The sequence below is a fragment of the Rattus rattus genome, chromosome 4 (genome assembly GCF_011064425.1).
Source record: "Rattus rattus isolate New Zealand chromosome 4, Rrattus_CSIRO_v1, whole genome shotgun sequence".
Taxonomy (NCBI): Eukaryota; Metazoa; Chordata; class Mammalia; order Rodentia; family Muridae; genus Rattus; species Rattus rattus.
Window position 1 is genome coordinate 148445636 of NC_046157.1, and position 25929 is coordinate 148471564.

A 25929-nucleotide genomic window follows, 5' to 3' on the forward strand; every position below is an offset into this window, starting at 1 on the left:
GTGTGTGTGCATGCGTACATGAATATATGGTTTTATATATGTACAGATATGATACATCTACATATTTTGAGCCAGGAGACATCAAGAAGAATGACTTTTTTTTTTTTTTTTTTGGTTCTTTTTTTTTCCGGAGCTGGGGACCGAACAGGGCCTTGCGCTTCCTAGGTAGCGCTCTACCACTGAGCTAAATCCCCAGCCCCAGAATGACTTTTTTTAAGTAGTACTGTGGGGTTGGGGATTTAGCTCAGTGGTAGAGCGCTTGCCTAGGAAGCGCAAGGCCCTGGGTTCGGTCCCCAGCTCCAGAAAAAAAAAAAGGACCAAAAAAAAAAAAAAGTAGTACTGTGGATCAAAATAACCAAATAACTCTTACCTCTCACCCCAGGTCTAAGTTCAAGGCCTATTTCTACACCACATGACAGTCCTACTAAAAGGAAAAGCAGGTCAAGGAGCCTCTGTACTAGTTAGACTTACTACTAAATGAAGAAATTCTTGCTACCCTCACACTTGAGGACAAACTACTGGAAAACTGATAAAATATCTCTTCACACCTCTAAGTCGATCTTGCTCAGAGCCTTGACCCCTTAGTTCTGTCTGAAAGCACCAACCCAGCCCCCTTCACACACACTCAGGAACAGAGGGGCCTGTGGGCCTAACCCAAGCTGAGGTGCTGAGAGGCCACACCTAGGAAGGTGGGGGCTGCTCACGGGAGCTGTGTTCTGTCACACAATTACCATATTATGTGGTTCTAATAAAAAGAAATACTTGAAGTTTTATTAGTGCCATATAATAAAGTATTTATAGAATCTTGGGGGGTGGGGTGGGGAAATGGGCAGAATCAGAATTGTCAGTAACAACCTGGCAACAACAGTTCTGTGTCGGCCATCCAGGTTAAATCTGAATGCAGAGCCTCCACTGTGGGGGAGGAACAGCATGAACACAACTCACCACACAGACCCTTTCCCTCAACAGTGTGTCTCTGGCTTCTCTCTGACTAGCTGCAAGTGAGGTGAGGAAAGGCAAAAAGAATATGGAACACTAGCAAAATCAATGGGCCTAGGCCCCAAAAGGCTGGGAGACAGAGAAAAGGGGTGTCATTGTAAGAATGAATGGAAGGATGGCTTTGAAAGAGTCTATTCCAGACCTAGCCTAGCACTGCTCAACAGAGCTGGCAGTTCTGAAACCTGCCCATTGCTGTGCCCACCCCTTTCATATACCACTCACATTCTTCACAAGGGTGCTGTACCCAGAATCTGCGCCAGCCACAGCACACATCCTCAGCTTCTCCCACAGGGCCCGTCTTCATATATACATCCTTAGGCCACAGTATACATGCATGTAAGTGCATATAGCACACACACAATGCATATATGAACACATAAACATACACATGTACACACATGTGAGCGCATGTATGCTCACCGCAGCATGCTGCTTCCTCAAGGCGCAGACTGCCTGCCTTCCCTGGGCACCTTCCCAGATGAAGACGGTCTAGATAAAAATGTCTTCTGAGTCTACACTCCTCTTTTAACATTTCAGAATTTTCTATTACCCAGAAAATCTCCCTAAAGAGAAAGAGAAGTGAGGGCTGTGGCATTATTACAGAGGAGACTATAAACAGAACAAATATAGAGTTGCTTTATTACAAGGCAGTGTGGGGCTGGTGGCTGGCTGATTACAGGGAAACTCCCCAGAGCTCTCTACAGTCCCAAACCTCAATAAAGGACAGACTATAGCTGCCATCAAGTGAGCAGCCGTCTGATCCAGGGCGCCCTAGAATCCCTGCAGATTCCAGTCCAGGATGTGATACCTGCCTTGGCTGAAGATAAGGAGAAAAGCAAACACAATCTAAGAGCCAGGACTGTGCTTGGCAAAGAGCCACCAGGCCATCTTCTCAAAGACAAACACAATTAGTTATGGTTTGGGTTTCCTGAAATCAATAGATTCCAAATTTCAGTAGAAAACAAACTAAAACAAAACAACTAGAACTCAAGAACAAATTGACAGATTCGAAACCCAGACATATCAAGAATAGTCCACGGGGGTGGTTAGTGGCAGGAGAGGAGCAATGTAACTGGCGGACTGAAACAACCCAGACTCGCACAAGATCATAGAAGGAGGGTGGGAAATCCACAGATCCTCCTTTCTGGGCTTCGGGCACACGGCGTCCCTTCCTGGGTGACTCACACTGGGATCACCTTCACCCCCTGCTTCATGTGGTGAAGCCCTCTTTATAAGGAGACACACTGGGAGCCTTCTCCTCCTCCTTGCCTGCGAGCCAGGGCAATTGCGTCACTGACCCTCACACACTCCCTCCTCTTTCCAGCAGCCACCACACAAGGGATCTTGTCTTGTGGTCCCCGAAATCCTTTCATCTGGGCTCCAAACCCACTGTCACCTTGGCCTTAAATCACTCCCCAGGAGACACTTGGGGAACAGCAGGACAGAGTGTCTGGTCCTGAAGGCTAGAATCTACTGATCCTGCAGGGCCATGCTCTTCTCTGCCCAAAGGCAGGACACAGGGATAAAGTTTGAACCTGGTGAGCTCTCCCTACAGACTAGGTTTCCACTGAATTGGATGATAATACTCATCACTCCAGTTCCCAAGCTGAGAGATAAAAAGAGCTGAGAGGCAGCCCTCCTGGCTGGTTACAGGCTGATTCCATTATAGCTCCTCCACCTTACTTGTTTAGGGATTAAAGAATTGATAGCCTTGGAAGATGATTGCCAAATATGTGCCCACCCCCATTTCTGTTCTCACCCCACTTTGACAGCTGAAAATGTCAGTGTGTCTCAGACGCGTCTCCCAGATAGAGGAGTCCTTCCAATCTCCTTCAGTTCATTCCCATATGGCATAGTTCTAACATTTTTCTTGACTTTCTGTGTGGGAATAATTCCTGCTTACCCATGTTCCTTTCACTTCAGAACCTGCACTTCAACTGGCAGGTTTACAATGAGACTTGACAGTAATTTTCTCATTGAATATATCTCATTAGGACAGAGTCTTATAGATATGTGGAAATGTAGGGAAAGAGTTGTACTAGAAAGTCAAAGGATGAGGTCTCCACCACAGTGACTTGTAAAACTTGGATTCACTCAATTTCCCTAAGCCAAGTCTTAATGGGCTTAACACAAAATAATGACTATGTAAATTGGTACCTTATTTTTATTTATTTTATTCATTTTGAGGCAAGGTCTCATTCTAGAGCCCTGACTGTCCTTGAACTTGTTATGTAGACAAGGCTGTCTTCTAACTCACAGAGATTTGCCTGCCTCAGCTTTCACAGTGCTGGGATCAAAGGCCAGCACCACTACACCAGCTTATTTTTATTCCTTTTTATCTAAGTAGGTGATAGAACTCTTGTGTTGATTGTACTCAGTGCAGTCTGCCTATTTTACCAGATAGCTATACCATCATAAAGACAAAAGTCCTTTGAACACACTACAGCTGCTGGTAGGGGTAGTGTATGCCTGTAATCCTAGCACTAGGGAAGCCAGGGCAGGAAGACTGGTTTCTAGGCTAGCCTAGACTATAAGTAAGATCCTATGAAGAAAAAAGAGAGAAGAGGAGGGGAGGAGGAGGATGGGAAGAATTGGATGAAAGGGCAGAAGAGAGAGGAGATGAAATAAGAAAAAGTACTGAAAGCTTTCAATGGATCAGCCATAATAAACAATGTACAATGTCCTAGGGAGGAGGGCCACAAAAGATAGTATTTACAGTACGGTTGAGAAGGCTTATAACAGCAAAGGGGAATAGCAAGTGTGTAAGGGAGGCAGAACGTAGAGGACCAGAGGACATACCCTCAGAGGAATTAACACCTTCACTGAAATGCAAACAGAGGAGAGGCAAACAGTCAGCTCCTGGCACAGCACTTGCTTCATGTAGAAAAACAGAGCAAGCTGAAGAAAACCTTTGTTGTTGTATGTGTGCCTCCAGCAGTGTCACAAGGAGGAACCCCACATGCTAAAAACTACAGACAAGAAAACAATGGGTGGGCTGGAAAGATGGCTCAATAGTTAAGAGCACTGGCTATTCTTCCAGAGGATCTGGGTTCAAGTCCCAGCACCCACAGAAAAGAATAGGCTCCGGGAACTGATAGCAGCTCACAGTGACTGAAAGTGAAGATGTGTGGGTGTGGGTGTGGCCTAGCTAGCATAAAAATGGCTACAGAAGTAGAGGTAAAAGTAATGCTTAGGTTATAAAGGGCCTTTGACAGATTAGGGAATTTGGACTTTATCTTAAAGGTAATTGGAAGCCACCAATCTTTTAAGATTCTCTTTGGTGAATAGCTCCTACCTGGTTTCCTTTCCTGATTGTGGATCTCCTGAGCTAAAGAGTATTAGTAAAGAAACAGAGGTTCAGGCTTGGTCTGCTTATTTCTTTTCATCCTTTAGCAACAGAGGAATTCAGAGTTCCCACCTCTTTCCTCGTGAGACTCTCTAATCCTTTAAATGCTTGGTTTACTTTCCAAACAGGCTCCCTCTCCATGCCCTTATTGCCGCCCCCACCCAGCAAGGAAAGCCCTTTGATTGTGTAGCCAATGCCTTCCACCTAGCTGTCCTATTGACCTGGGCTCTTAGCCTCTTTTCTTGACTATTTCCTCACCATCACCATCCTCCAAATAGGGCTGTCAAGTGACCCTGCCAATAATCCACACTTCTAATCCAAAGCTCATTTCTTATCTCTCACCTGAGTCCCACCAACTCTGTCAATATTTACTCCTCTCCTCAATCCTAGATCCCTCAACCTCTAGAAACAATTTGGTGGTCCTCTACCATAAGACTAAGATAGTGCTGACCAAACATGTGATCAATCTGGGCAAGAAAGACTTCATATCTAGCTGATAACGGCAGACCAGAAAATAAACCAAACGAAAGCCTCCCCTCCTTCCTTCTCCTGTACCTCATTAAGTTGCCTACAGCATAGTTTAAGGTTAGAATCAATGCCCTACCGGAAAATCACCACAGTCCTTAACTTTATCTCTTGCTTACACCATTTAACCTTAGAATCTCAAACCTTGGCAATGAGAAAGAAATCTTTAGAGTTCACCTTCCACCTCATGTCAGAGCCCTTTAATATGAACTAGCACCTGAGGTTCCATGCTCCTAACAGCCAAATGTCTAAAAATTCTTGTTTGTTTATCTTTCTGTTTTGTTTTGAGTTTTTGTTTGACTTGATTTGATTCGATTTGATTTGATTTTGAGATGGCTTCTTTGAGTCACCTTGGCTGTCATAGGATCAGCTGTGTAGACCAGGCTGGCCTGGAACTCACAAAGATCTGTCTCCCTCTGCCTCCCAGTGCTGGAATTAAAGGTATGAACCACCACATCCAGCAAAGATTTATTTATTTTAATTTTATCTGTATGACCATTTTCTCTCCATGTGTTGTGTATTCAATGACAGAGGAGGCCAGAAGAGGGCATCAGATCTACCAGAACTGTTCATAGCCGGGTTATGAGCTACCGTCTGGGTACTGGGAACTGAATCTGGGTCTTCCTCAAGAGCAGCAAGTGTTCTTAACCACTGAGCCGGAAGCCTTTTTTTCCAGGATGGTTCATGCCTGTAATTCAAGCACTCAAAAGGTTGAGGCAGAAAGATTGTCACAAGTTCAAGGTCATCCTGGGCTACATGGTAAGTACTAGGCTATTTAGGGCTTAATAGCAGATCCTATTCCAAAAACATAATTAAAACAAAACTTGAAAAAAAAGAGAAAGAAGTCCCCCCCCCCTTACCTTAGGGTATGATCACTAGGCTAATAGCTCCAAAGGGATGAATTCCACTATTCCATTCACAATATTCTTTTATTTGGTTGATTTTGGCTTTTTGAAACAGCGTCTCCCTATGGAGCTCTGCTTGCCCTGGAACTTGTTAGGTGGACCTCAGATTTGCTGTGATCCTCTTTCATCAGCCTCTCAAGCCTAATTCACCACACCCAGCTGCACAAAGTCTCCCAATTCTGGGATGATGCTATTTAAAGATCGGGCAGAGCCTGGGTGCTGTGGCTTGCACCTCTAATCCCAGCAATCTACTCAGAAGGCTGAAGGGAGGGCCTTGAATGCAAAGGCAATCTGAGCAACACAGCAAGATCCCCTCTTTAAAATAAATATGAACAGTATGATCAGACAACTGGTGCCAATCCATAACTTATACTGAGGTTTGATAAGAGTTAAAGAAGCTGAGCACAAGTCTTTAAACACATCTATAACACTCTGACATTGCTGTGACACCCAAATGTGTGTTCCAAGGACTCATCTCAACAAACAGGGTATCTAGAGGATAGTTTGGAAGCAGTTGAATCTGTACAAGCCCCGTGGAGCTCATGTCACCTATTACTTATGTGCAACGCAAGTTATTTTGAAAAGTACTTGTTGACGGTCTCAATGGAAGATACCAATAGGTCCTGGGGTAGGAAGCTAATTCCTCTCTTCTCTCTTTCTGGGGTCAAGAGAGAGTGAACCTGCCGCCTTGGGTAGAGACAGGAAGCTGTTCCCACTAAATCACTGGCTGTATGGGGTGAAGAGGAGGGCAGGAATTGGTGGCCAGGTTATCAGGCAATAACAAACTCAGTACTCAAGCACGCGACTTCCAGCAATGCAAGGAGCTTCCTTTGTTTTGAGAAAACAAGAGCTGCAAGACGTTCCTTGACACGTTCGTGCCTGGGTTTAGCACAGTGCAACACCTCCCCTCCCCCCCAAACACACAAATAGGACAGTCTTGGCCAGTGACGGATAAGTCAGCACCCTGACCACAACCCCTGTTTGCCCTTCCTTTTCCACCACTTCCTCAGTTGCAGGGCCACTCTGGGGACATAGGTAGATGGCAGCCTAGGTCACAGTCAAGAACTTCACCCCCAATGACCCTGCGCCTCGTCCATACAGCTCTCCTAATGCCCTTACAGCCCATGTTCTCTCCCCAGTACTGTATTTTGGTCTCAGGCCAAAGAATCTGTCCCATTCTCTGGGGCTGCAGGTAAGCTAAGGTTCAGCACACCTCTCTGACAAAGACCGTGGCATGATCTATAGCAAGCTAAATCCCAAGCAGCTCCTATCCAAGTTCAAGCAGAATACCTGAAGTTCCACCAAAATATTCTGAGCACGCATTTGTGTGCATGTGTATCTATGTGTTCACGTGTGAATAGGTGTTCAAAAACTCAAGTTAATGTGCATGTGGGGGCCAGAGGTGCCTTCCTCTGCTGCTTCCAAATGTATTCTTTTTAAGTATTTATTTGGTGTGTGTGTGTGTGTGTGTGTGTGTGTGTGTGTGTGTGTGTGTGTGTGTGTGTGTGTGTAGAACAATCTTCTGTAGTCAACTTTCTTGTCCACCCTGTAGGTCCTAGTGATCCAGGGATCAAACTGGTCACCGGGCTTGGCAGCAGGCGTCTTTACCCACTGAGCCAGCTCACTGACCTTCTATCTCATTTTTGAGACAGGTTCTCTCAGTGGACCTGAAGCTCACATTGGCTAGGCTGGCTGGGCTCCAAGGATCCACCTGCCTTTGCCCCCTGAGAGCTGGGGTTGGGTATGAGTTACCACACCTGGCTGTTTACATGGCTACTAAGGATACAAACCCAGATCCCAGGCCAGTGAGAGAGTTCAGTAGTAAAGGCGCCTGCTGCCAAGATTAATGGCCTGAGTTTGAAGTTCACATGGTGGAAAGAGAGATCTAACACTCTCAAGTTGTCCTCTCTCCTCCACTTGTGCACCCTTTCCCCTCATGAGTTGCGTGCCAAGCTCTCTCCCAGGCCTTCTACACATGCTTTATGTTATCAAGGACTCACTAATATGTTAAAAGTTATCACTCTGATGAAAGTATGCACAGCAATGCACCTCTTGTTTTGGTTCGGTTTTGGAGGGGGGCTCTACATAGTCCTGGCTGTCCTGGAACTGTCTCTACCAGGCTGGCATCAAACTCACAGAGATCCACTTGCCTCTGCCTCCCAATTACTAGGATTAAAGGCGTGTACTACTATGCCCAGCTGTAATTTCTCTTGATGCTGAATGCCATCAAATCTTCCAAGCTTCAAGGATTTAACTGGAGGGAGGTGGCTGGGGGAAGGCTTAGGACCAAACACTAAAAACAGCCAACAACACCTGGAAGATTCTCACTCTTGGAGATGTAAATAGAGTAAGTCTTGACATTTCAGACTCACATGAAAGTTTCACCTAAGGCTAAAGACTGCAGGACAGGACCTGAGAATCAAGGCCAATAAGGCAAAACCATTGGAGGCCAGCAACCCTCCCTCCCACTCTGATTAATCAATGGCTCTTACTCTATACTCTGACTGCCCAAGAGCCCAAGTTTCTATGAAGACTCATTTGTCCAGTAAGGGGAGGGGTGTGGGGGCGGGACTCCCCCACTCCAGGCCTCTTTTGTGCCAAAGAAGGAGGAAACAGAATAAGCAAAATAAAATTCATAAAGCAAAGCAGTAATTATGGTGTGGTCAACAAGAGGCAGCTACTCAGGCCCATCATTATGTGGCTAAATTTAACGCCCTGCGAGGCCAGGGGAGCCATGCGCCCCGGGCACCGTGTGTCCACACAGACGCCAGCTCTGCCACCTTCACCCGCTCAACAGCCGCCAGGGTTGCCAGAAAGCAGGTCACAATTTTTTTTTATAGTCTGTTTACTAAGATGCTGTTTTTACTGCCGGCGCTTCTCTCATTTTATCTTTTCCCCTTTTCCCCAAACAGACTGGCCTGTATTTTCTGTCCTGTTTTTTTTTTTTTTCCTCCCTCTCTCAGTGCTATTTTCAGAACTCTAATTTTATATGGTATGTCCCTTTTTTTTGGTAAATATTTGCCATAACTAAGCCAGGCACATCCAGTTTAAAAGACTTCGTCCCACAAAACATCATACCTTTAACGATATGCATCTCATTAGCTTGCCTCATGAAAGGGAGTATAGAAAAAAAGCAATTCACAGACTCTCTCACTTTTTATGTCCAGAGAGACCTACATTTACATGTGAGGACAGCTGAACACTGGCACTGGGAGTCCTGATAGGAGTAGTATAATGGCCTTTGACTCAGGCGTCCAGCCTCAGGACTGCTGTTAGGAGAGTCTGGCTCGTGCTCTACGTATTGCTGCTGGTCCACCTGGGTGGTTCTGAGAAGTCAGTACAGCTAGAGCATTCCCTGGTCATTAGGGCTCTCTAGGACGAGAGAGAAATAAAAACTCTAGATCCTAAACTATCTAAAATACAAGAAAACAACAGAAAACAGATGGCCACAGACGTTTGCTCCTTCTCTGGCCAATACAGTTAGAGAAAGGCAGCTGTGAGTTAAGAGAGGGATCCTTCCCAAGCTGAAACTTCTACACTGTTCACTTACTATCCAGGACTTCTGGAGACTGGCAAAACCCCAGAAGTGAGGGAGGATTTCCCACTGTATGCATGCGGTTCAATGAAAGTTGTATAATTGAATCTACATCCTTCCCTGAAGAAGGACACAGCATCCAAAAACCAGTCTCCAAACCTCTGTGACCCTTTTAAACTCAATGATACAATTAGAGAATGCCCCCTCACATCCTCAGTGTTTGTAATAAAAAAAAATAGGGGGACTGAAAGGAGCAAGGGGGTTATAGAGATGGCTCAGTTGGTAAAGTGCTCACTATGTAAGCACAAGGACCAGAATTTGACCCGTAGCACCCATGAAAAAAGCCAAAGGCAACAGCCCATGCTCAAAATCCCAACACAGGGGCCAGTAAGCTGCCAGCCAGTCTGATGAATTTTCAAGCAAGGGGGAGAATTACTGGTGAAAACACTCAAATGTTGATCTCTGGAACTCCACAAAGATCTGTGCACATACAAACACACATACACATACAGACAGACACTGACACAAAAGCAGTAAAAAAGCTCATTATGAGAAAACTGGCCAAAAGAATAGGATCTCTACCATGGGTGGAGTTGGGCATGCCAATCACCTGGCCAAGAGGAACCACCCCTCAGGGAGATAGTACTACACCTAGGAAAGGGGGTCCCCTAAAGCCACAATAATAAGATAGGTGGACACTAATGCATTTTTCTTTCCCAGAATTCTCACCCTTAGCACATCTCTTATATAACTGTACACAAGTAGCTTACATCTGCCCATTCTTCTAAATTACCCGGAAAAGGGTTACTTCCTCTCTTCCTTCTGTCTCTTTTCTAAGCAAGCTTTCTCTAACACTTTGAGCTTCCCTAGCATGTTGGGTTTTCTTATCCTTTCTCTGGAGCTTACTTTCCCACCATGTGGCTGCCTGTTGTCCTGCGCCTCATCCCTATGCCAGCTTAACTCTAACAACACGGCCTTTCTCCTGCTCTCCTCCATTACCTCCTCCAGGCATTACAGAGATTTAGCTTGCCTGCCCTGTGATTTTCTTTTAACTCCAATAAAATTGACCTCAAGCTTCTACTTGAGCCCATTCTTAAATTCCTTTGTTAATAAGACCAAGAACACCAAGAACACCCTGTTATCCCTGGTATCACCTGGTAACCAGAAGGTCCTCCCAACCCCAAATTTCTGATGACAGGACAAATGAGAAAGGGAGGTGAGCCAAGCATGCAGTTCTGGTTACCTGGAACCTAGGCTACAGGCCATGGGTTCAAGGACATGTTAGGGAGCAGGCTTTCATTGAAGATAAAAAGGAAGTGACAGAAGAGAGCAGGAGAGAGAGCTGCCGTAGGAAAGATATGCATGGATTGGAAGGCCTTTCCTGGGGGTGGAGCTGACTCGTGGGTAAGAACACGTTCTGTGTAAGCATGAGGAGCCAGTCAGAATCTACAACACCCACATAAAGGCCAGGCGCAGTCCCCAACCCATGCACAGAGTAAGCATGGACCGGCTGGTCCCAGGACCTCACTGAGCCACCATCCTTGTTAAAACAGAAAGGTCTAACCTCTTTAACCTGCTTTTTGTTAGTTCATTTAGGAATGAAGACATTTAAAACCAATTTATTAGTTACTACTTGGAAGTTATGCTCTTCCAATAACTGGAACATCTTCAGGAGTCGTTTTCCCTGGGACATTGAATGAATATACATTGAGAAAGATACTTGCTAAAACCAGAAAAGGTAAAAAGTAGCAAACAGGGGTTGGGGATTTAGCTCAGTGGTAGAGCGCTTGCCTAGGAAGCACAAGGCCCTGGGTTCGGTCCCCAGCTCCGAAAAAAAAAGAACCAAAAAAAAAAAAAAAAAAAAGTAGCAAACAGCTTTAGAGGGAGTTCTCATCCGTTGTATGATCTAAAAATGTGTTGTTACATTATATCAATCTTTCCCAAAATGCTAGGTACATAGTTATTCTTTAGTTTATCTTTTCTCTGTTACTACATGCCCCCAGATACCATTAAATGTTTTTCTTAAATTGTGTATAAGAACATTAAGTTAAACAATTTTACTCCATTCTCCTGTAGCCTCTTAATAGAACACTGCAGTTTCCATTAACTATTCTTTCTTTAGTTAATTCTGTTATTTGAGACAGGGCCTCACAATGTAACCAATGCTAGCTTCAAGCTCATGGTAATCCTCCTGCCTCAGTCCATCCCCAATTGCAAGAATTATAGACATGAGCCACTACACCTAGATAACTAACTGCTCTTTTGCTCTTTTTAATTTTTAAAATTAAATTATAATAAATTAAATTACAATAAATAAAAAATAAATTAAATTTGTTTATATATATGTAGATATATGTGGGCATATGTATGCCACATGTGGAGGTTGAAGAACACCTTGTGGAAGCAGGTTCTCTCTTTCCTCTGTGTGGGTCTTGGGAATCAAACTCTAGTTCTCAGACTTAGTATTGTTACCTGGTGTTGTGGTTTGCCTTGGGGTTTTCTCTGAATTTGTTAAATAAAGGCAAGAGCGTGAGATTTGGGCAGAGGTAGGAGTTGGGAGTGAGAGGGGGATTAGATTCAGAGGTTAGGTTGACAGTTGACAGTTGGAGACAGTTGAGCGAGTGGAACCTGAGGAGGGGGGGGTGAGGATTGACAGTTGAGGGAGGAGGGGTGAGAGAAGGAAGCCAGGAGGAAGAAGAGAGGGAGTTGGAGAGACGATGGGGAACTGAGAGGAGTTAGAGGTACCAGGGGGGAGAAGAAGCTGGAGACTTGGTAAATAAAAGGTGCAGGGATGAGTAATTTGGGAACTGGGATTAGGACAGTGTAATGTGGATCTGCCAAATCTAGACGCTGGATTGCTTTAATGCTAAATGAGTGTGTTTTTTTTTTAAGAAAGAGTCTCAATTTAAGTAAGTGTGGCTGGGCTGAGTTTATGCCAAGATATCCAGCAGATATCTGGGGCACTGAGGTGTGGAACCCTAGCAGGGTAAAAACACCAGTTGTATGCTCTTTTGTGTAAGAGTCTCAGTATAAGAAAGTGTGTGGCTGGGTTGTGTTTCTGCCAAGATATCCAGAAGATATCTGGGGAAGCGAGGTGTGGAACCCTAGCAGGGAAAAACACCCTGAGGGAAAACATTCCACCCCCGGTTTTCGTTTATACATTTTTACTTTTACTTTATTTTTATTTATTTACGACAACAACCTGGTGAGCCATGTGGCCAGCCCTTAATCATTTCTTCTTCTTTTTTTTTTTTTTTTTTTTTTTTTGTGCTGGGGGCCGAACCCAGGGCCTTGCGCTTCCTTGGCAAGTGCTCTACCACTGAGCTAAATCCCCAGCCCCAATGTGTAGCCCAGGCTGACCTCGAACTCGTGATCCTCCTGCCTCTACCTCCTTCAGCAAATCCTACCGGCGTGCGCCACCACAACCGGCTCATTTCTTCTTTTAATCAACATCTCCATGTGCTGCCCCATCCCTATCTTTATGTGCACTAAACTGGAAGGGGCTCTTGGAATAAAGATTCTAAAAGATCATGCATAACATCAAAATTTCTCAGACTTTAAGTGTAAAATGAACTGGACCAAATGAGATCTTAAAGGATTCCCTTAAACCATCATGTGATAAATAATAATAACTATCCCCTTGACAAGATCTAGAATCACCTAGGAGACACACTTCTGGGTGTGTGACTGTCACAGAGTGTCTAGTTTGAGGGAGGAAGACCCACCCTAAATTGGAGCAGTATCCACCATAGCTGGACCACGAGATGAGTAAAAAGGAGAAAACCAGTTGCACACCAGTATCCCTCTCGCTGCGCTTCCCAAACATGGACGGAGTGTGAGCCGCTGCCTCACACTCCTGCTGCCATGTCTTCCCCATCAGAAAACACTTGGGAAACAAGCACAGCCATTTCTGTAACAGCAGCATCAGTAACACAGGAAAAATCTAATATGTTGTAGTTCAGATGAGGAAGAGTATCACTCAGACTCTAAATTCTGTCCTTTCCACTGTTTCCTTTTTCTTTTCTTTCTTTTTTTTTTTTTAATTTAATGTATGTGAGTACACTGTAGCTGTCTTCAGACACACCAGAAGAAGGCATCAGATCCCCTTACAGATGGTTGTGAGCCACCATGTGGGTGCTGGGAATTGAACTCAGGACCTCTGGAAGAGCAGTCAGTGCTCTTAACCACTGAGCCATCCCTCCAGTCCGTTTCCACTGTTTCTAACACACGCATGCACACACATACAATCATATAATCATTTGACCCTCTCCTTTTTTGTCCGTACTGCTATGAGACCCCCCGCCCCCGTCCCTCTTTTTAGTGAAGGATGAAGGGGATGCCCTCAGAAAAGAGTTTTAAGGGCTGGGGATTTAGCTCAGTGGTAGAGCGCTTACCTAGGAAGCGCAAGGTCCTGGGTTCGGGTCCCCAGCTCAAAAAAAAAGAACCAAAAAAAAAAAAAAAAAAAAAGAGTTTTAAATTCTTAAATGAAAATACTGCATTTTGGGGGGAAAGAAGCTGAAAGTCAACATAAAACTAGTCATCTATATTTAAACTACCACCTTCCACCTTTCCCCTTTGCCTTCAAAGGCATGGGTCTCCCCGCTTTACTTTGGCTAACCCACTTTTCTGGTTCTCACTCATTTGTTGTGAAACTTCTCTGACAAGAAATCTATATTAATTATCTCCTTTGTATCATTTATTGATCCTTCATGAACTGCCTATAGCTTGCAGACTGTCCAAGGTTACACATTTCCTAAGATCTGTTCTTTGTCTCAGTCATTCTCTGTGGTCTCCCTCCTACATGTGGCACTGTGGTTCATCCATCCTCTCTGGTGAACACAATAGCACAGGATCTGATTCAAGACAAATAAAGGTGAGTTAGCTTAATGACTTGAAGCAAATCCCTTCCCCCCTGACACTCTGCTATCATGAAGGCAATCTTTATCATGATATCACTCTTTATCATGAAGGCAATAGCTGTGCCCGGGTTTGTTGTGAGGATTCTGTGGCAGTTTAACTGAGAATGGCTCCCATAGGCTTATATGTCTGAATATTTGGTTCTTAGCTGATGGAACTGTTTGGGAAGGATTAGGATGTGTGGCCTTGTTAGAGGAAGCATATCACTGGGGGGGGGAGGGTTAGGGGCTTTGAAGTTTGGAAAGCCCACCCCATTCCCAGTTGGTTCTTTCTACCTTGTGATTGTGTCCCAAGATATAACCTACCAGTGTTTAGTGTTCCATTGCCATGCCTGCCTATCTGATGCTACACTCCCTACTATGGTAGTCATGGACTTACCCTCTGAAACTGTAATAAACTCTTTGTCCTATATGTTGCCTTAGTCAGGGTGCCTCGTCATAGCAATAGGAAAGTAACTATTCAAAAAGACAAATTCAAAACTATGACTTAGTTGAAGAAGCCGTATGGCATCTAGTACACACACACACACACACACACACACACACACACACACACACATACACACACACACACACACACACACTCTGCATATTTTATATAAGGGGAACTTACTAGTTCCCCTTTCTTGGCTATCTACCACTCTATCCTGACTCTCTTCATCCCTAAAGTTCCCTTCAGAGATTCCTGCTCCATCCAATTATGAGAGTGCCCCAAGTCTCCATCACCAAGCCTTTGCCTTTTCTCTCTATGCTTTCCTGAGCAAATGATGAATCCATCCTCACGATTTCGAACACTGCTCCTTCGCAGAAGATTCTCAAATCTGTGTCTATGTGTCTTTTCAATATAAGCAAGCTTCACTTTCTAAAGGTTCCTTTTTTGTTTTTCTTTTGGAGGTCTTGAGATAGAGTTTCACTATAAAGCCTTGACTACCTGGAAATCACTATGTAGACTAGCCTGGCTCAAACTCACAGAGGTCCACTTGGGATTTAAAGGCATGTTTCACCATATCTACCTTATAGATCCTTATTTCAACCCAAGGATATGTGAAGAGGCCGTATGAAAATCCATTAATTTACAGGCTAATTAAATATATATTTTAAAAGGAGTTTGGACAGAAATACCTTCTCTGAATGGACAATGCTGCTCCCAAAAGACATATATTATTAAATATAAATCTCAGTACTAGGCATGTGATACACCCTACAAGTTATCGCTTAGGGAAGCCTCAGAGGCACCTGGAAGAACATAGATTATTGCCATTACTCTTGGTTGTCCACCATAAGTATACTGTAAAACCATGTTACTGTTATATATCTATAGGATTAAATTACTGAAGACCCAACATTCTCTTTGGATGCAGGACATAAAGAAATCAACCTTAACCTGATCAAGAAACTGGTTCCCTGCTGGCTAGCTTGCATAGTGTTGGAAGGCACTCTACACGCTGCTGAGGAAGAAAAGACATCTTTTAGTGGTTTTAACTAGCACTGGACCCTACATGCTATACAATACCAATCTCCCCAGAAGCTGTATCCAATAGTGGCATTGGGTTATGGGGGTAACCAGAATCACAAGAAACTCTGAGCTAGAACTGACCAGCTAAGAGCTCCTAGATTCCTGAGGTTGCAACAGATGCCAGTAGGGAGGCCATTTCTGAAGTGCAGTTATGATGATGGTAGCTCAGGGCAGTGATAACAAGCAATGAGATTATGGTGTCCTTCTTTCAAGTAGAGCCAATGGCACTTTCTGAAGGACTGAATATAGGATGTAAGAGGATAAAAACCAAGGGTGACTCCAAGGTTTTTGGTTTAATTAAGTGAGGTTTAATTTAATTAACTTAAATAGGAAGGTATTGGGTTCTTCGAAAAAGCAATTTGGTATGTAAGAGTAAGAATTCAGTTTGGGAAATATTGAATGTAAAATGTCTACAATATCTTCATACAGAGATATTTATTTGTTTGCTGTTTATTTGCATTTTATTTTGAGACTGAGTCTTACTGAGCAGTTGAGACTGGCTTTGAGCTCACTATAGCCTAGGATGACTTCAAACTCCATCACCCTCCTGCCTTAACCTTTGAGAGTTCAGACTACACCATGTACCAGCATGCCAGGTTCCCACTTGGAAATTCTGAGGAAAAAGTCTGAAGTTGTAGGGAAGGCTGTCAGTGAGTACTTGGGATTGCTGGGCTAGCAAAGATGAATGACAGTGAGGGAAGATAAGAAGACCACAGACTGGCTCCGAGGGCACTCCAACAGTTCAGCAATGCAGTGGCACAAGCTTGTGAGAAGAACCAAACAATGATGTCATGGGATAGAAAGGGCGGGTTGTGCTGTAGAAACCATACTAAGAAAGACTGTGGCACCCTGGCACATCCCTGTAATTCCAACCCTAGGGAGTCTAGAGGAGGAAGATCATGAGCTTGAGGCCAATTTGTCCTCTTAGTGAGACTGTCTCAAAACAAAAAAAAAGTAAGGAAAAGGACTTACCAACCACCATGCAGGAAAAATCTAAATGGAGAAGGGTTGGCCAACAATTTTTCCTGCCTCCCTTCTTGATATCTGGATCATTCCAAATGACAAACAGTCTGCAGAGGTTTATAGGAATAACACCATGATTTATTATGTCTGAAAGAAGAGCAGGCTGAAGAAAAGAAAGATCAATGCCTTCAGAGGGATAATGTCCACACAGAGCTGGGAACATTGAACAGGATGAGAGAAAACAATACCAAACAAATGAATGAGATGTGTACAAACAGGAAGCTATCAATTCTTTAGGTGTATACATGCAGGGCACCATGATGGAAGATCAAGATGAAGAGAAAAGTGGGACCAATCATGAATGGTCTTGTACAGCATACACGAAGTTTGAACTTTACCCTACATGCCACTATAAACCACTAAGAACAACTAAAGGACTATAAACTAGAAAGCAGGACAATCGGGTCTGTTTTTCAAAGAGACTGCTTTGACAACTGTAAATTCTACTGGGAAGCAGAAAGGGGATGGTGGAAAGTCAGGTAAGGGGGCTGTTGCAGGGTCAAGCCAAAAGGGTATCAGCTTATCTAAGGCAACAAAAGCTAGACTAAAGAAGAACAGACTCCATGATGGTTGGTAAGTCATTACTGGAAATGAAAACCAAGAGGAATGCAGGTGAAACTCTAGTTTCTAGCTTAGGAAACTGACTGAAGATGGTTCAATTTGCCAAGGTAAAGAATACAAATAAAGAATGGGTTTAAAGGAAGAAGTTAATAATCCATGAGGAGCATGCATGGGAGGCAATGATACCAGTGAGATATCCATGCAGAAATATCAAGGCTGCAGAGAAAAGCATGGGTCTATATGATGTGGTGCTCTAAAACTGACTCTCAGTGGTTCATAGTAGTGTTGACACTAGGCTCTCAATGAGACAAGCCAGAGGAAGGGAGAATGGATAAGATCTTGGATCCAATCCTGGGTATCATGAACATTCCTGAGAGCAGGTTAAAAAATATATAGAGGGGTTGGGGATTTAGCTCAGTGGTAGAGCGCTTGCCTAGGAAGGCATAAGGCCCTGGGTTCGGTCCCCAGCTCGAAAAAAAAAAGAACCAAAAAAAAAAAATATATATATAGAGAGAGAGAGAGAGCCAGGGGGAAGGGAGGGGAGGGGGAGGGGAGGGAGGGGGAGGGAGGGAGGGAGGAGAGAGAGAGAGAGAGAGAGAGAGAGAGAGAGAGAGAGAGAGAGACCCATCTAGAGAAAACAAGGAGAACCCCTGTGGATGCATGCAACAGGATAGCAGTTTTCAGGTTGCTCCTGAGCCTCCCCAATTCTGTCCAGTGCCTCTGACATAAACTCAAGCTTAGGAAGAGCAGCAGTGGGTAGTTTCTTAACATAAAATAATGCTCAAGAATGAGGCTGGAACTAGACTACAACTATGGCTACATTTAAGATACTGAGTCAGATCAATGTTAAGTATCACCCCCAAACTTCTTAGCTAGCATATTATTCCAAGGAAATTATTTAAGTGTTCTGAGACATTCAAAGTCAATGGGAGACAATCAGCAATGGGAGATGTTGGTGTGCTGGCTACCCTTGTGTAAAGTCTGAGAAGAGAGCTACAAAATCCCTATCTCTGTTAAGTGTACCCACCCAGAGAAGGCCAACATCGTGGAGTTGCCCAGGTTTTGGTGTAAAAGGCTGATTCCGAGCCAGAGGTTGCCAGCTGCAGAGGGCGGGGCTCTATTTTGGGCTGCCTGCTGTCCCTGAGTCTGGTTTGAGCAGCATGCAGCCCCAGTGACTCACACACCCATGCTAACCGCCTGTGGCTCAGTGGCATGGCCTCAGAAAGCCAACCTCAGGCCAGCTCCCTCCTCACCCCATTACGCTGGGATAAATAAATAAAGAGCCCGCCAGCAGCCGCACAGCCTGATAGCAACCAGATGGGAAGAGAAAGGCATGGGCAGGGCCAGGGAAAGGAACTCCTCCAACAGAACAGCCTGAAGGGGCTTCACCAGCCCGTTCTCATTCTTAACAAGTCACACTGCCATGTGTAACAGTCCCCAATTCCTCACCTTCTCTTTCACTCTTAAAGGCGCCTCTCAGCTGCTAGTCTTGGCAGCACTGTCTATGGGAATCTTAGTCTATGTAAAGACCATGCCAATGGACACCATACTATCATTCGTCATTTCTAGGGAAGTTCTAGAATGCCAAAGTTAGAGAAGATATTTAACCACCCAATATTTGATCGTTTTGTTTTACTTCTACCTTTAAGAAACTCTGATTTTGGGGGCTGGAGAGATGGCTCAGGGGTTAAGAGCACTGACTGCTCTTCCAAAGGTCCTGAGATCAAGTTCCAGCAACCACATGGTGGCTCACAACCATCTGTAATGGGATCTGACGCCCTTTTCTGGTGTGTCTGAAGACAGCGACAGTGTGCTCATATACATAAAATAAATAAATCTTTAAAAAAAAAAAAAAAAAGAAAAAGCAAAAAAAGAAACTGGTTTAGCCAGGTGCCCAGCACTTAGTAGGCAGAAGCAGTCAGATCTCTATGAGTTCAATACCAAGCTGTTCTACATAGCAAATTTCCCCTTTAGTTGGGTCACTAGCAATTGGTGTCCATATGTTCTCTGAAAGTGAAACACTAGAGCTTCTTTATTTTATTGTAATTTATTTGTTTGTTTGTTTGAGACAGAGTCTCTAAGTTGTCCTATCTGGACTGGAACTTACCATGTAGACCACATTGGCCTTGAATTTGCAGAGATCTGCCTGGTTCTTCTACCTCCCAAGTACTGGGGCTAAAGGTATGTACCTGGCTAAGTCAGAGTTTCTTTTTTTTTTTTATTAAGATTTATGTACCATATATATATACCAGCTATGTACACTGTAGCTGACTTCAGTCACACCAGAAGAGGGCATCAGATCTCATTACAGATGGTTGTGAGCCACCATGTGGTTGCTGGGATCTGAACTCAGGACCTCCCAACCACTGAGCCATCTCTCCAGCCCTAAGTCAGAGTTTCATAAGGGAAGAAGTAAAGCAAAATGATCAAATATGAGGAAGTAGCCCCTATTAGGGGTTAAATATCTTCTCTACCTTCAGCCTCCAAGAACTCGCTGTGCCCTCCTGGCCCTGTGCTCTGTCTGTCTATGGACTCTTACCTAGCAGGGTCTCCAATAGGAAGACAAGTAGCCCCAGGCACTGACCGAATGGCCCTCTGACACTGCCTGGCCTCCTTGCTTGTTCATCTCAAACTGTCTCTCTGGTTTGTTTATTTTCTATTCCATGTTGCTTATTTTGATGGCACATCCTTTCAATCCAGTCTTGGATGACCTCCTGACCCTTTTATGTCCTGTTTATAGGACCCCAGACAAGCATAGTAACTGAAAAGATACTGTAGCTCTACAGTCCCAGTACCAGCCTTTCAGTCCTAACAGCTATGTGAGACATTCTGAAGATAGCACAGGCGCCCAGAGCTCCCAAGAATTCTTACTACCCAAGCACTCATGGCTCCCCTCACTGGACTGTACAAGCAGTAGGATAGGAGAGATGTAATAGGGAGAGATGGAGAGAGCCTTGAGCACACAGACTTTAGCCACTTAACTGCTGGGGCTCAGCTTCCTTATCTTCAAATAGAAATCTGAGACTGGTGAGATAGCTCAGAGAGCAAAAGGCCACCAGGCCTGATGGCCTTGATCCTCAGAACACACATGGTAGAAGAAGAGAACTGTCTCTCACAAGTGCTCTGAAGTACACACACACACACATACACACACACACACACACACACACACACACACACACACACACACACACACAAGTGAATACAATTTAAAAAAATTAAACTTAAAAAAAAACAGAAGGCTACAGCTTCCTGTGTATTTCAAACCTTTTCCATTTGTTTTGAAGTTTGTGAGGCTTGGCTCTGCTCCATTCAGCTCCCAGAGGACCAGAATTATTAGAGCAGTTGGTTCCAAAACATAACACCTGAGTCAGGTGTGTGGCTCATGTCTACAAAGTCCTAGTCATAAGGAGGCTGAGGCAGGAAGATTTAGGCCACCTTGGGCAGTGATTACCAAGCAGCTTACATATTAAGGCCCTGTAAAACAAAATGTAGGATGTGTGTCTGTCTGAGTGTGTGTGTGTGTCTGCTGTCTCTCTGTGTGTGTGTGTGTGTGTGTCTGTGTGTGTCTGTGTGTGTCTGTGTGTGTGTCTGTCTGTGTGCATGTGTGTGTGTGTGTCTGTGTGTGTGTGTCTGTGGTGTGTGCGTGTGTGTGTGTGTGTGTGTGTGTGTGTGTGTGTGTGTGTGTGTGTGTGTGTGTGTGTGTGTGTGTGTGTGTGCGTGTGTGTGTGTCTGTGTGTCTGTGTGTGTGTGTGCAAGTGTGTGTGTCTGTGTGTGTATGTGTGCATGTGTGTGTGTCTGTCTGTCTGCGTGTGTGTGTGTGTCTGTGTGTGTGTGTGTCTGTCTGTGGTCACAGGACAGTTTGAAGGACCTGGTATATCTCCTACAACCATGTGGGTCCTGGCTTTGAATGCAGGCCATCAGGTGTGATACCAAGTGCTCTTACCCACTAAGCCATCACTCTGACCCTTCTTTTTTTAACTTTTTAAAGATTTATTTATTTATTTTATGTATATGAGTACACTGTAGCTGTCTTCAGATACACCAGAAGAGGGCATCGGATCCCATTACAGATGGTTGTGAGCCACCATGTGATTGCTGGGATTTGAACTCAGGACCTCTGGAAAAGCAGTCAGTGCTCCTAACCACTGAGCCAGCCCTTATTATTAATTTTTTTTAAGGTTTATTTATTTATTATATGTAAGTACACTGTAGCTGTCTTCAGACACACCAGAAGAGGGCATCAGATTTCATTACAGATGGTTGCAAGCCACCATGTGGTTGCTGGGAATTGAACTCAGGACCTTTGGAAGAGCAGTCAGTGCTCTTAACCTCTGAGCCATCTCTCCAGCCCCTTATTAATTTTTTTAACAATTGGCTCTCACTATGTAGCCAGGACTGTACTTAAACCCAAACTTGCCTCCAACTCCTGATCCTCCTTACCTTAGTTTCCCAAGAATTGAAATTCCAGGCATGTGCTGACCTGAGCAGCTTTTATTTTTACACACACAACATCCTTCCTGGGGTGGCACCTGATTCTACATCATTTCTCATACCATTCTACAGAGCTCTCTCTTCCACAACAGCAGTAAAAGGATAAGCCTTCAATTTTACAAATGAGATAATAGTTGTTCTGAGGGAAAAGATTTTTTTTCCGTGCTGTAAAATTAAACCTTGAGAATAACAAGCATCCTCAAATACAACTCTAATAAGCAATACAGTATCTGAGGGACACATTGTGACAATTTTCACAAGATCCCCTTTGCACAAATGTATCAAAATATTCATTCAAAGACCTGAGACCCTACTATTCTAGCCACTGCCGTCTGTGTAAAGGATTTAGAAACACATTCATCCAGTCCTTGCTTGCAGACATGCCCACAGGTCAGTACAAAAGAGAGCCACAGTCTTGCTGACATAGAAACTGCACCATGATGTAGAGAGTTAAACCACAGCACTTTAGTAGCAGGGAAGGATCACCCTACCAGGAAGGTCTAGAAAGGTCTCCCAAGAACCTGCAGTTATTGCTTAAAAAGATGAATGAAAGTATTCAGCATGGAGAAGGAGAAGGCACTGGACACTCTTGACAAAGGGAAGAATGTATGCAAAGATACAGGCAAAAGAAAATAACACGTGGGAAACTGAGATACATGCCACATTGCTAACACAGAAAGCATATAGAGTAAAATGTTAGAAGCTGGGGTTGGGGACTTAGCTCAGTGGTAGAGCGCTTGCCTAGCAAGCGCAAGGCCCTGGGTTCAGTCCTCAGCTCTGAAAAAAAGAAAAAAAAATGTGTAGAAGCTAAGCTGGAGAAGTGTAAGGCAGGAAAATTCACTTCCCTGAGTCTCTGAGGCAGGGAACTAGCACATCAATAACCTCCTTGGACTACATTAACCTCCCCATGTTCAATTTAATAGAGAGAACAAGCCACAGAGAGAAAAGTGGCCTAGAGAGTCTCTTACAAGTTCTGCTTAACATTATCTCTTGTTTCTCCCACAAGATTAACACCTGGGGACTGGAGAGATGGCTCAGCGGTGAAGAGCACTGACTGCTCTTCCAGAGGTCCTGAGTTCAAATCCCAGCAACCACATGGTGGCTCACAACCATCTGTAATGGGATCTGGTGTGTCTGAAGAAAGCTACAGTGTACTCGTATACATAAAATAAACAAATCTTTAAAAAAAAAAAAAAGATTAACACCTGGAGCCAGCAACATGGCTCAATGGACAAAAGCACTTGTCACATAATCCCAGGACACCACGCTGGAAAGCGGAGAGCTCCTGAGAGTTGTGCCACATGTGTGCTCCCACTCATGTATACCATTTACGCATGCACATTGTGATAAATAAAACTCTGTTAAGCTAACTCCTACTACGCTTCAAGACTTTGCATGTGACTTCTCCCACAGAGCATTACTTTTCCAGTACAAAGATGGAGCACCCACCTCACAGTTTTTCTTAAGAGTCTGGATATGAGAGCTCAGCCAACGTTCAGAGGAAGAACGGAAGGTTCTCAATCAAATACACTCACTTTATGCCCCTCCCTGAGGGGGGGAAATGCTAGCTTTCCAGTTCAGGAAAAGTATGAGACATAGACTTTGCCCATAAAAAGCTTAGAATTAGTCTAGATGGCAAGACAGAAATGTGAACAAGCCATACAGAATATTATATAGGCAACGCCCACTTTCACCCTAAAGTAGCAGCATGCATAGTGTTAAAACGAGCAACAATACTAAGGTACTGCCCACAAAACCAACAAGTTCCAGAAGAGTCGAGAAAGGAAAGACCAATATTGACTGGTATTATCAAAAGGTCACTATTATTAATACTCCCACTGTTTGGCATCCAGTGAATATTCCTTTTGGCCAAGCTCAATCCTTAGAAGAGAAACCTAGGCAGAAGCTTCTGACAGGCCACAATTATCTACTCCCCATTCATTCTTGTGCCAGTCCCTTTGTATAAACACTGTGATTTTCCACAGCCTGCTGTGCCCACAAGACAGTCCCCAAATGGTAGCCCTGAGCTTTTTACACCTTCCTCTATTGCTAGATACTAAAGGGACCAGACAACAAATGACCATCCTTCTACTAATCCAGATCTCAGCAAGCAGAAGTGAACACTGGCCAGCCAACCTTCCCAAGGCTACAGAATTCTAAATGACACCCACATGGCACCTTAACAGAGATGTTAAGTCAGAAAAGCCCACTTTCACCGTCTTCATTCTTTCCCCTACCTTCTCTACACACATCTCAAAGTTCATCAAACTTTCCACAAGCAACTTTTTCAGGCAAAGGGCTTTCCAACCACACCAGCCACCTAACGTCCAAAATGCAGGTTGCCACCCAGGCACTCTGCCCAAATTTATAGAAGGAGAAAGGAAACAACAAATATCCTACCTCTACCATAAACTGTTCCAAGAAAGAATTTTCTTCAAATGGCTCTGTCTTCAATCGACCTGTAATTAAGAAGAGATGGAGAAAGGAACGTGAGGAGCCTAAGGATGAGCTTCGCACTGATCACATGACAGGGAAGGGGCCCAGGATAGAAGTCAGGGAAGGAACCAGAGATCTAACACCCACAGGGCCCTAGGCCCTCGGGAGAAGGGCTGAGGGTTTGTGGATAAACAAAAGGAGACCAGGGCAATTGCAACAATGGTTCAGCAGCCGCACTTGTTCTAGAAGATTGCTATGCCACAATGACGAAGGCTGCACAGAACTTTTATTCTAAAACTACAGTGACAGGGGCTTCTCGGCTCTGGAGTCCATGTTCTGCTAATACAATTTTGAAGAGTTGTGGGCCCCTTTCCAAAGTCTTTCTTCTTCACGACCTAGGACATGTCTGGACTTGCTTGTGGCTTTTACTGGCCCCAGCCAGGTACCTAAGGCAGAGGGGACATTTAGTATCAAGTCTCAGTTGCTAGAGTTCCTACCACCTAGAAAGAGAAACTTTTGTTGTTTGGGGGTTTTGTTTTGTTTTGTTTGAGACAAGGTCTAACGTAGGCTAGCTTAGAACTTGCTGTGTCACCAAGGATAGTGTCCTGCCTCTACTTGAGTGCTGTGATCATATGCATACGTCATGCAATTCTAAGTTTCAACCCCAGGAATTGGTGTATGCTAAGCAGGCACCATCAACTGATCCACACCTCCAGCTCAGTAAGTATCCTTAATGCAAATTATATTCCCCTTTCTAAGACTCTCGGACTCCCCACCCATTCCTCTAAGAACGCCCTCTTACTTCGGCTCAGCACAGCCCCACTCTCCTGGTAGGCCTGGATCTCAAGGTCCTTCATCCGAAGCAATGCTGCTAGCTCCCTCACATGACTGTGCAATGCCAGGCTCACACCCATCAGAGGACAAATCAAATGCTGAGAGACCTGTGATGAAGAAGAGCTGTCAATTAGCCAATGGGTGCTCATAAAGTACTACCAAACACTGCATGAGCTACTCAAAGAAAAATACTCAAGAATAAACATTTTCACAGGAACTTACAATTTCATAGACAAGCAATTCATTTTTACTAACATAAACACAAATACAATATTAAATTTACACATTAAAGAGACTCAGATTTTCTTTTTGGCCCAGATATGGAGTGGGAAGGATAAAACAAGATTATGAATAAACAGAAAAATCTACAGTTCTGATTTAAAGAAAAAGAGATAGGGCAGTGGTTCTCAACTTTCCTAATGCTGTAACCCTTAAATACAGTTCCTCATGCTGGGGGGATCCCCAATCATAAAATTTTTTCATTGCTACTTCATAACTGCAATTTTGCTACTATTATTAACTGTTATGCTACAGTTATGAGTGTAAATATCTGATATGCATGATACCTGATATACAACCCCCAAAGGGGGTCATGACCCATAGGTTGAGAACCACTAATATAGGAGCTGGAGAGACTGTTCAGTGATTAAGAATACTGGATCCTCTTCCTGAAGACATGGATTCTATCCCCAGAGCCAACATGACAGCTGACAACTGTCTGTAACTCCAGATAAGGGGACCAGGCATTCTCTTCTGGCTTCGAAAAGCCATACATACACAAGGTATGCAGACATACATGCAGGCAAAACACCCATACACATACAAAGATAAAAGAAAAA

At 44.1% G+C, this 25929-nt stretch overlaps 1 protein-coding gene across 1 annotated transcript in view; it reads right to left on the reverse strand.

The window, feature by feature from the left end:
• Positions 1-25929, reverse strand: part of Nhej1 (non-homologous end joining factor 1) — a 97414-nt gene that overhangs the window by 57725 nt on the left and 13760 nt on the right. Inside the window, exons 5-6 of the mRNA XM_032901378.1 lie at positions 25059-25197; positions 24221-24279 (exon numbers count right to left, since the gene is read on the reverse strand). Coding sequence (XP_032757269.1) covers positions 24221-24279; positions 25059-25197 — 198 coding nt within the window. The remainder of the gene's footprint in view (positions 1-24220; positions 24280-25058; positions 25198-25929) is intronic.